The sequence below is a fragment of the Etheostoma cragini genome, chromosome 3 (genome assembly GCF_013103735.1).
Source record: "Etheostoma cragini isolate CJK2018 chromosome 3, CSU_Ecrag_1.0, whole genome shotgun sequence".
Taxonomy (NCBI): domain Eukaryota; kingdom Metazoa; phylum Chordata; class Actinopteri; order Perciformes; family Percidae; genus Etheostoma; species Etheostoma cragini.
The window spans coordinates 14,224,929-14,236,573 of NC_048409.1; the positions used below are offsets into that span (position 1 = coordinate 14,224,929).

The 11,645-nt window shown below is 34.5% G+C and overlaps 1 protein-coding gene across 10 annotated transcripts in view; it reads left to right on the plus strand.

Annotated features, from left to right (window-relative positions):
• sept4b (septin 4b) overlaps positions 1 to 6,278 on the plus strand; it is a 46,424-nt gene extending 40,146 nt beyond the window's left edge. For 8 of the 10 annotated variants that reach the window (XM_034867097.1, XM_034867107.1, XM_034867105.1 and 5 more), the window contains 5 exons: positions 208 to 325; positions 475 to 576; positions 1,815 to 1,911; positions 2,166 to 2,328; positions 3,002 to 3,776. In XM_034867097.1, coding sequence (XP_034722988.1) covers positions 208 to 325; positions 475 to 576; positions 1,815 to 1,911; positions 2,166 to 2,328; positions 3,002 to 3,248 — 727 coding nt within the window. In that variant the 3' untranslated portion in view covers positions 3,249 to 3,776. Of the gene's footprint in view, positions 1 to 207; positions 326 to 474; positions 577 to 1,814; positions 1,912 to 2,165; positions 2,329 to 3,001; positions 3,777 to 4,634 lie in introns of those variants that run through there. The other 2 variants (XM_034867100.1, XM_034867104.1) reach the window with 2 other exon arrangements.
• Positions 6,279 to 11,645: the final 5,367 nt, after the last annotated feature.

Genomic DNA, 11,645 nt, shown 5'->3' on the forward strand with positions numbered 1-11,645 from the left:
TTTGAACAAACACATGTTCCACCCAAACAAGATTTTGACTGGTTTAAAGAAATGCCGTTCAACCAGAACACGTTTTTTTTATATCCCAGAATCCTGTGTGGACTCCTCCACAGTGCTCTGGATGGAAGGGCTGGCAATGCGAGACTACTTTGAGGGTATTGTGTCTCACTGTATTTAATGTACATTTATGTTCCATGTCTCTCCTAGCCTCCGGCCTTTGGATGTGGAATTTATGAAAGCTCTACATGAGAAGGTTAACATTGTCCCCATTTTGGCCAAAGCAGACACACTCACCCCTAGTGAGGTCAAGAAGAAGAAAATCAAGGCAAGGCGGATCTCAGTCAATGAACTGTTGATCTATAGATGTGTTAACTGTCATTACATAGCAGAGATTCACAAAAGTCATGTATCCGTCTACTACAGTCAAAATACATGTTTTAACTGTGTACTTTCTTCTTATCTATCTCCTCGTAGATCAGAGAGGAGATTGAGCAGTATGGTATCAAAATATACCAATTCCCTGACTGTGACTCCGACGAAGATGAGGACTTTAAGCAGCAAGACCTTCAGCTGAAGGTGAGAGACGGAGCTACTAGGTGTATTTCCCTCTGCCCTTTCTGTCCATTGTCTGTTATACACTTTTGAGTTTGAAGGCTGTCGATGTTAACACTGCACTTTGTTGACAATGTGCAGAACTGGATGCCCACATGGCTCTTTCAATAAACAAGATTAAACATAGCACTTATAGCAAGTATATCAAAATGCATTGTTTATTTTAGTTTAATTTTTTTTCATTTTTAGACACTTTTGTTGTTATGTAGACATTAAAACAAGATTATCCACATAATAGAGTGCAGTTATGTTAAAATGTATGTCCAGACAAATGACATTATCCCTTGGCAGTCAGCCCACTACTGACTACACCGTAGTGTTGATGAGTCAATTGTTTTTGCTCTCTTGGCGGCGAGGACACAGTCAGTGTGTCAGTATATCTCTCTTTGCCTATGTCCTTGAGTAGCCTCTGATAAGAGCACTGCGTTAACTGCAGCAGAGAAAGGACAAATGGGAATACAAGATGGAAGAATTGAAATAATGAATGAAAAGTTATGATTTATTTAAAGGTCCCATGGCATGAAAACTTCACTATATCACTTTTTAACATTTATATGCATTCCCCCAGCCTGCTTATGGTCCCCCACTGGCTAGAAATGGCGATAGGTGTAAACCGAGCCCTGGGTATCCTGCTCTGCCTTTGAGAAAATAAAAGCTTAGATGGGCCGATCTGGAATGGTTTACCTCCCCTCCGCCCAGAGAATTTGGCCCACAATGAGAGAGAGACATCATGGCTTTCAAACGAGTGGTCAAGGCCACACCCCCAGCCTCCACCTTGCCGCCCCCCATCACTCATCCTCAAAAGCTACGGACTCAGAAATGGCACATATTAAGGAAAGCTCATTGTGGGACTGGCCCTAGTGGCTGTAATTCTGCACCGAGCCTGAATTTTGGGATAGAGAACTTCAGATATGGCATTAGGGGACCACTAAGGTCTATATAAAAGCATCCAAAGAGCATCCATCCAATGTCATGGGACCTTTAAAAAACAAATTTGGATAGTAGTTTAAGATGAGAGTAGAAATGATAAATAAAGGAAAGATAGCACTGAGAAGGCAAATGTGGAAAAGTAAAAACATATCAATAAACACATCTGCACTGCAGCACTCACTGGCTGAATCTTAAGTCATCTACACCTTCCCCTTACAAATATTGTTGAAACATTGTTTTAATTTTACCCTTCTTTTCTTTCTTCCTACAAGGAAAGCATTCCCTTTGCAGTGATTGGCAGCAACACGGTGGTGGAGGCCAAAGGGAAGAGGGTGCGAGGCCGTCTCTATCCCTGGGGCATCGTAGAGGGTAGGCCTGTTCTACTCCCTCACTCACAAGTTAAAGTGATTTAGAGTAACAGCATGTTAAACAGTCTTTAGAGACGTATGAATACATGTTGTATTGACGTACACAGAGAAAAACTTGCTAATGACAGTGTTTGTGTGTGCGTGTGTTTCCTTTTTAAAAATGTGTATTCAGCGTTGCCTACATGTGTCATCATCAGCAGTTTTTAAGAATGCTAAGAAAGTTGTTTAAATTGATCCTCACAATGTGGTTTGCAGTGGAAAACTCTGCACACTGTGACTTTGTGAAGCTGAGGAACATGCTTGTTCGCACACATATGCAAGATCTGAAGGACGTGACCCGGGAGACTCACTACGAGAACTACCGAGCCCATTGCATCCAGAGCATGACACGCATGGTTGTGAAGGAACGCAACCGCAAGTACGCTCACACTGAATAAAAGGGAGACCTTTACATCCTGCCATGAAGTGTAGAGAAACTAGCAGACATTTAAATATCAAGAAATAAGATATGTAGAAAATATAGACATTTAAAGACCAATATTTCTATATTCAGGTATTTTTTAGTGCAAATAATGGGTAACAAAATGTTTTCGTACGATAATTTTATTATCTATATTCAACCTCACTGTAAATTAGTTAAAATATTTCCTGAATCTTCTATCTGGTATTTTTGCTGTAAGTGTTAATGAGGTCTGTCAACAGCATTAGTTTGACAGCAATTAATTACCAAGTGCTTGAGGCAGATTTAAAGTTTTTGAGTTTGAGATGATAACTGTGATAAGTACACTGACGATCAGCCACAGCTCAGGTCTTGACCTATTTTCTGGATGCGTATGTGCTGTCCCTTTAAGACATTGACGTCTGGGCACAGTGATATTGCCATGCTCAATACAGATACACACTTTGTTTATTTGCTACCAAACTTTTTCTATTTTTCAGTGACTTTTACAGATCCTTAGTAGCCATGTGTAATGCAGTTAAATCCCACAGTCACTACAATTTACTATTGACATGTCCCACTTAGAATTTTAGCCCCACCCTTTGTGATACAGTAAATGTTGAATTCCTCTGTAACGTGTATCCCTCTGCAGTAAACTAACCAGAGAGAGCGGCACAGACTTCCCCATCCCCGCGGGGCCCGGAGTGGCGGACAGCGATACAGAGAAGCTCATCCGAGAGAAAGATGAGGAGGTACGGCGCGCCCACCATCAACCGGACTCGCACCACCAACATGAGCACGAGTCTGAACTAAATTCAGCTCCCCATGAGCACTCAGACTCTCAGCCCAACACAGAGACAGGCTCAGATCAGAGAGATCTTCCTGATGAAGCCCTCTGAGTGTCTTTAGCTCCCAGATTTTATTTATCCCTAGGATTTCTTTGAAGCACATTCGGGTCATGTTTTCTGAGGTTGACAATGAGTAGCCACAAAAACATGAATTGGTGTAATTGAACATTCAAACCCCTACTCCCCTGTCCCCGCAAGTCCTTTGGTCCTTTAAAGTGTGCTTCGGAAAATATTTCATAATCCCACTTTTAGTGGTCAAGTAGTCAACACTGCTTTTCATCCTGCGTTAGTAAATCTTGTTTCATGGCAAGTTATGCACAGTCAGTGCATAACATGCACACATATAACATATATATTTGTGTGTGTGTGTATTTATATTTATTAGGCTTTTAATATGTTCATTCTTTAAACAGAGTATGAGCCCAGTCCCTGTGCTCACGCTCCAGTTAAGTTATAATCAAATACAGCCAATGATAAATCTGTTCACGGTGAATGATCACAAATGTTATGTTTCCAGTTCCTTACCCCTTCCCCGCTAAATCTATTTATTTTATCAAATAAAGAGCTAATTTCTCCTCAGTTGTTTTTTTATTTTTTGTGTAACAAACATTAACATGACAATAGAGCGGCAACGATCAAGTAATCAATTGATTGGAAACTGATGAATCGCTTGCTCAAGCACAAATGCAAAACACTTTGTGTTTCCAGCTTCTCAAATGTGCAAACTTTTGCTTCTTCTTGTCTTACGTTAAATTAAAATGAATATTTTTGGGTTGTTCAGACAACAAGACATTTGTTGATGCCACTCTAGGCTGTAGGAAACTATATTACTATTTCCCAGTGTTGAGTAGACCCAAAGAATAGTTGATTCTTTTAATTATTGATCATTCAGACAATTTTTTTCCGATTAATCGGTTACTGAAAATAACTTGAATAGTCCTAACTGTGACACTGTACTATCTCACTATGTGTTGGGAAAGGGGAAAAATGGAAATGTTTTGCCGTTGAGTGCTATATTTGAAGAAGCAGTAGAACTAAAAGCACAATCACAGCACAAAGCTGTATGTTTTGCTAAATTACTATTGTGATCAATCTAACGCAGCAAATTTGAGTTTATGTCTTTTGACCCCCCTAAAACCAAAGAACTCAACCCGATAAATGGGTTACCCAGATATGAGTATATTTTGCTGCTTTTGTGATATTGAAAACATTCTGGTGTGGGTGGAGGAGCCAGGGGTCACATAATCCACATAGAGTCAGATCTCCCGAGTGGTATTGATTTGATGTCTGAGCAGTAGCGTGTAAATAATTAGCGTGTTCAAAAGGCTGCATCACTTGTTGACACCCCCAGATCTCATACTGCCATAAATGTGTGTAAACTTGTGGATGTTTCAAATCACACTGGAGCACTAATATTTGTCTTGTCTCTCCTCACAGTTGCGGCGGATGCAGGAGATGCTGGAGAGGATCCAAGATCAAATGCACACTCAGAAAGACGGCTATTAACGCAGGACAGCACCGTGTACATGTCTCTCTGTAACTGGGATAAAAACAAAAAACGCCCAGGAAACCTTTATTGCTCTCCAGAACATTGACATCTCTATGTGTCCACCCGACCACCGCTCAACCTCATCAATAGCACGTAACACTTGGATCAGGGACCTGCGAGGAGGTGGCAAGATGTTCCGACATTTTCAGCTTCCCTTCGTCCTCTCGACATTACGGCACTACTGCTGCAAAACACTTGACCCTCTACTGTTTTCTGTTCTGGTAAAACTTTTAAATAATTTCACCAAAACAATTTGGGGTTTGAATAAACTTTAATGGTAAGGGGGGGGGGGGGGATATGTTGCGATCAGATTTTCCAAAATCTGAACTTTATTTAGCTACATGATCACAAGGTTGTTTTATTTTATTTTTTACATGAGGCTTACATGTGGTGAACTGCTCGGATTTTTTTAACCACACTTTTCTGGTGCAGGTGTTTTTTTAATATTATTTCTATAGGTCAACATGCATACTGTAATAATTTAATTTTCTATATTACACTCATTAACATTTGTTCTACTGTTGGTCATCTTTTATGTGTTTGTGGTTTTATTTAAACTACACTGCTTGACATTATGTATGGATGTTTGTTTTATGTAGATTCCCCTTCAGCAGAGGTTCCTGTTGGTGGATTTGGTTTAGTCTTAATGCAGGTATTCAGATTAGTTGAACATTTTGTTTTATTAATGTCTGCATGTTAATCATCCTTGCCACATTTGCTGCCTGACAGCATGGATTTTAGTGGCTCTGCTCAATCTTGGCCAGTCTTAGCTCACTGCATTGCTTCCTGATGCCATATCCACATTTCGAATAATCTTTTTACATGGCAAATGAGTCCTTTATTGTTTTGAGTTGTTTTAAAGTCAGTTCATCTCATGACAAGACCAACAGTTCACACGTGAGACCTGATGAAGCCTGTTAGTTGTTCGAGATGATGAGGACTTTGATAAGACAAGACCCTTTGATTTGCATGATGTGAGTGTCCAAGGTAAGGGTTGCATCAAAGGCCATGCAGTGTATTTATTTGTGCATGTGTTATGTGAAGGATTTCAGATTGCAGATCAATTAAGTGATCATAAGGGTATTTATGGGCAATGAAAATATGTAGCTACTTAAATGTTGGGGGAAATATATTGGAAAGAGGTGGATTTTGTTATTTTATTTGCGGTTGGTTATAATTATGTCCTCAGTTCAAGGGAACTCTTATGTTGGATGCGTGCTAATCTTAATGTTTATCTTATAACCAAAGCCAACAAAGACCAACCTAAATTGTCCTAAATTTTTTATTTTTAGTTTCGTATTGACATGAAGAATAGGACTTATCAAAGCCAAGAGTAATGAACAGAATTATTGGATGAACTTGATTCTCGTGCTAAATGTTTCTATGATCCTAAGTACAAAGTTTTTTTTTAAATGAGATGATGTTGGGTGACCTTTGTTATGTTAAAAAAGAAAGTACATTCCTGTCCCAGAGTCAGGTATTACATTTGTTTCTGAATATGTTTTATATTAAATTTGTCTTTTGTTATTCTACTTTTTTGGAGTATATTTATGTAATAAATGTATAAATAAAATGTGGATGAGAAGACAATGTGTAAAAATTCTAAAATTGTAATAAAATATGAATATTTCATATTTCATGTCTCCATCAGACATTGGGTTTTGCGTATGTGTGTGTGTTGAACATGTAAGCAGAATTGAATGCTATGGCTTGATTTACATGAATTAGTTTACAACATATTTGAATCAGCTACTCCTGCGTTTTCCACCATTACAAACTCTTGTGTTATTATAAGCATAGACTGTAAATATGAACAGCATATGATCATAAGCGAAATAGCCTCTCATTGCCAGACCGTACGGCGTTGTTGACGGTAAGTAGGACGTTACCTAACAGCTGTCGCCCATTAAATGGTTAGTTAGATCAACTTTTCAAGATCTCCCAAAACAAGTATACTGTACGTGTTATATTTGAGTCAAAGAGGTAACATAATTTGTTAGGCTGAGATGTAATCAGCCTTTTCAACCTGTTAACGGTTACTGTGACTTATTCTGTTCCTTTGTCTTTTAGAAGACGGGTTGGGGTGTCTTAGGTTGGAAGTTTGATTCCCATCAAATGCTAATGCTTTTTTTAAGTCACATCCAGAGGAACGTCACACTATAGTATGACTTTTTTGACATAGTGTACTGTGGCTTTTTCATGACTTTTTTGACATACTATACTATTACTTTTTATGATTTATTTCAACATACTATACCGAGTAATTTTATATGACTTCTTTTGACACATTATAAATTATTATTTTTTTCCACACACTATACTAAAATGTTTTTGACATACTATATTAAGACTTCTTTTGACTGTTTTCAACATACTACACTTAACGTTTTCATGACTTTTTTTGTCGTACTGTACTTTCTGTTTTTATTTTTTTCCACCATACTAAAATATGACTTTTTATGATTTTTTCAAAGTGCTCTATACTATGACCTTTTTGACATACTATACTATGACTTTTTCATGACTTTTTTCGACTTACCATACTATGACTTTTTATGATTTTGCAACATGCTGTACTATGGCTTTTTTCAACAAACTATACTATGACTTTTTAAGTTTTTTTTCCACACACTGCCTTTTTTTGACACACTATATTATGACATTTTATGACTTTTTTGACTTACTATACTATGACTTTTTAGGATTTTTCTCAACAAACTATACTGCCCTTTTTCAACACACTTTACCATGACTTTTTTGACTTATTTTCGAAATACTATAAACTAGGACTTTTTATGATTTCTTTCAACTAATTATGAACTATGACTTTTTCCAAACACTATACTATGAATTTTTTGACAGACTACACTATGACATTTTCTGACAATTTTCAACATACTATACTATACATACTATACTTAACGTTTTATGATTTATTTACACCATACTACACTATGACCTTTTTTTTTGGACACGCTAAACTACTACATTTTTATAATTTTTTCAACACACTATACTGTGACTTTTTTCTACATACATATGAAATACGACTTTTTATGATTTTTTCAACATGCTTTACATGACTTTTTTATGATTTTTTGACACACTATACTATGACTTTTTTGTATTTTTCAACATACTATACCACAACATTCTCATGACTTTTTTCTATTTACTGTACTATGACTTTTTATACGATTTTTCAACATGCTGTACTATGACTTTTTTCAACAAACTATACTACGAATTTTTTTATGTTTCTTGACATCTTATACTGACTATTTTACTGACTATTTTCAACACACTGCCTTTTTTTGACACACTATACTATGACGTTTTTGGGCCTTTTTTGTCACACTAAACTAAACTACTTTTTAAGATTTTTCTCAACAAACTATACTGCCATTTTTTAACACAATATACTATGAATTTTTGACTTCTTTTTGATATTTTATGAACTATGACTTTTTTATGATTTTTTTTTCAACATTAGATTAGATTAGATTAGATTCAACTTTATTGTCATTACACAGGTACAAGTACAAGGCAACAAAATGCAGTTTAGGTCTAACCAAAAGTAAAATAGCAGTAAGTGCAGGATATACAATGGTTACACAAGTGCAGCACCAGGACATGTACTGAATAATATGAGAAATGAATACTATTAAAAGCTGAATTTTACAGATGGGTTTGTCCTATGAATATAAAATATAGATATGTATTGTGAGCAAGATTTACAGCTGGATATGTACTGAATATAATATACAGGTGGATGTTACTATAAGTAGAGATTTTACAGATATGTGCAAATAACATCATATACTAATGGTGTACAGAGTTTACAGGTGAGTATTTACTATGAATATATATACAGGCAGCTATTATAATAGACAGAACTTTTACAGATAGATACAATAAGTTAGGCTAAAATGAGCAGTATAAAAATGATTTCAAGGTAGTAGAATAAAAGTTTGGGCAGAAGCTATCCGAATTAAAGTGCGGTAGAAAGTAATTGCATATTACAGTTAAATTATTGTATTGCAGATGTATATGTAAACAAATGGTACTGTAAATAAACAGTCAGCAGTGCAAATTGAAATGTAAGTAGTGCAAAAAGGATGCAGATATAGACAGTTGTTACTATAGTAGCAGTCAGCATTGCAGGTGAACATTACAGTATTGCAGATCATAAAATGGAGGCAGGTGTGAGGAGGGAGAGGAGAGTCTATCTGATATGAGGGGAGTGGGATCAATTATACAATATACTATAAACTATGACTTTTTTATGATTTCTTTTGACATATTATAAACTATGACTTTTTTATGATTTCTTTTGACATATTATAAACTATGGCTTTTTTCCAAACACTATACTATGACTTTTTTGACATGCTACACTATGACATTTTCTGACGATTTTCAACATACTACACTTAACGTTTTCATGACTTTTTTGTTGTTCTATACTTTCTGTGTTTATTTGTTTCCACCATAGTATACTATGACTTTTTGTGATTTTTTTAACATAGTATACTATGAAATTTATGTAATTTCTTTTGACATACTATAAATTATGACTTTTTCAGACACACTATACTATGACTTTTTTTCCACACACTATACTATGTTTTTTCTGACTATTTTTTAACATACTATCCTTGACTTTTATGCTTTATTTCCACCATACTGTATTATGACTTTTTTTTTTATTTTTACAACAAACTATATTGTGACGACATACATATTGACGTTTTTTGATGACTTTTTTTACTTACTATACTATTACTTTTTAGGATTTTTCAACATGTTGTACTATGAATTTTTTCAACATACTATACTATGACTTTTTAATGTTTTTTTGACACACTATATTGACTTTTTTCAACACACTGCCTTTTTTCGACACACTATACTATGACATTTTTATGACTTTTTTGACACACTAGACTATTACCTTTTATGATTTTTCTGAAGAAACTACACTGCCTCTTTTTAACACACTATACTGTGACTTTTCTTTACTTCTTTTCAATGTATTATAAACTATGACTTTTTTATGATTTCTTTTGACATATTATAAACTATGACTTTTTTTCAAACACCATACCATGACTTTTTTGACATACTACACATGACATTTTCTGACAATTTTCAACTTTAATTTTCAATTTTCATGTCTTTTTTTGTTGTTCAATACTTTCTGTTTTTATTTTTTTCCACCACACTATACTAGGACTTTTTATGATTTTTTCAACATACTATACTATGACTTTTGTGTGATTTCTTTCGACACACTATAAATTATGACTTTTTTCCACACATTACACTAAATTATTTTTGACACACTATATTAAGACTTCTTCTGACTGTTTTCAACATACTATGCTTAACGTTTTCATGACTTTTTTTGTCATATTATACTTTCCGTCTATATTTCTTTCGACTATACAATGACTTTTTTGTTGTTTTTTTCAGACACACTGTACAATGACTTTTTTCCACACACCATATCATGATTTTTTCCGACAATTTTTTCTGACACACCATACTTGACTTTTTATGATTTATGTTCACCTATGACTCTTTTATGACTTTTTTTTCCACACACTATACTATGACTTTTTCTGACTATTTTTAACACACTATTATTAACATACTTAACTTTTGATGCTTTTTCCACTATGACTTTTTTGGACATACTGTACCATGACTTGTTCATGATTTTTTTTGGACACACCATACTGTGGCTTTTCAACATGCTATGCTATGATTTCTTTTGACACACTAAAAATTGGACTTTTTCAGACACATTATACTATGACCTTTTTTCCACACACTATACTATGAGTTTTTATAATTTGTTTTCAACATGATATACTATGACTTTTTTTGACATACTATGTCATTATCTTTTTATGTTTTTTTTCACCAAACTATACAGTCTGTTTTTGACTATGACTTTCTTTCAACACACTATAAACTATGACTTTTTATGACTATTTTCAACTTACTACACTTAACTTTTTCATGACATTTTTCGTCATATTATACGGTTGACAATTTTTGACACACTACATTATGACTTTATTAACTCAAATACAACATACTTTACTATGAGATTTTCATGACTTTTTGCGAGGAACTATACTGTATGACATTTCATGATTTCTTTTGACATGTTATAAACTCTGATTTTTTCAGACCCCTGTTACTATGACTTTTTTCCACACACTATACTATGAATTATTAACTATTTTCAACATACTGTTCTTAACTTTTTTATGAATGTTTTTCAGCATTCTAACCTATGACTTTTTTATGATTTCTGCAACATTCTATACTAGGGCCATTTATTTTGACATATTATAAATTATGACTTTTTCTTACTATTTTCAACTTCCTATACTTAACATTTTTTAATGACATTTTTTGTCAGACTATACTGACTATTTGTTTTTCCACCATATCATACCATGACTTTTTCAACATGCTATAATATGACTTTTATCAACATCCTATAGTATGACTTTTTTATGATTTCTTTTCCACACACTATACTATGACATTTTATGACTTTTGTGACATACTATACTATCACTTTTTAATGATTTTGTTCAACATACAGTACTATAAACTATGACTTTTTTCTACACACTATACTAGGATTTTTTTGACAAACCATGTTATGACTTTTCTGACTATTTGCAACGTACTATACTTAACTTTTTCATTACATTTTTTCATCGTACTATACTGTCTATTTTTTCCCCCACTATACTATATTATGACTTTTTGACACACTATGCTATTACTTTTTAGACATGCTAAACTATGTCTTTGCTATGATTTTTCAGCATGCTATACTTGACCTTTTTATGGCTTTTTGTGCCTTTTTCATA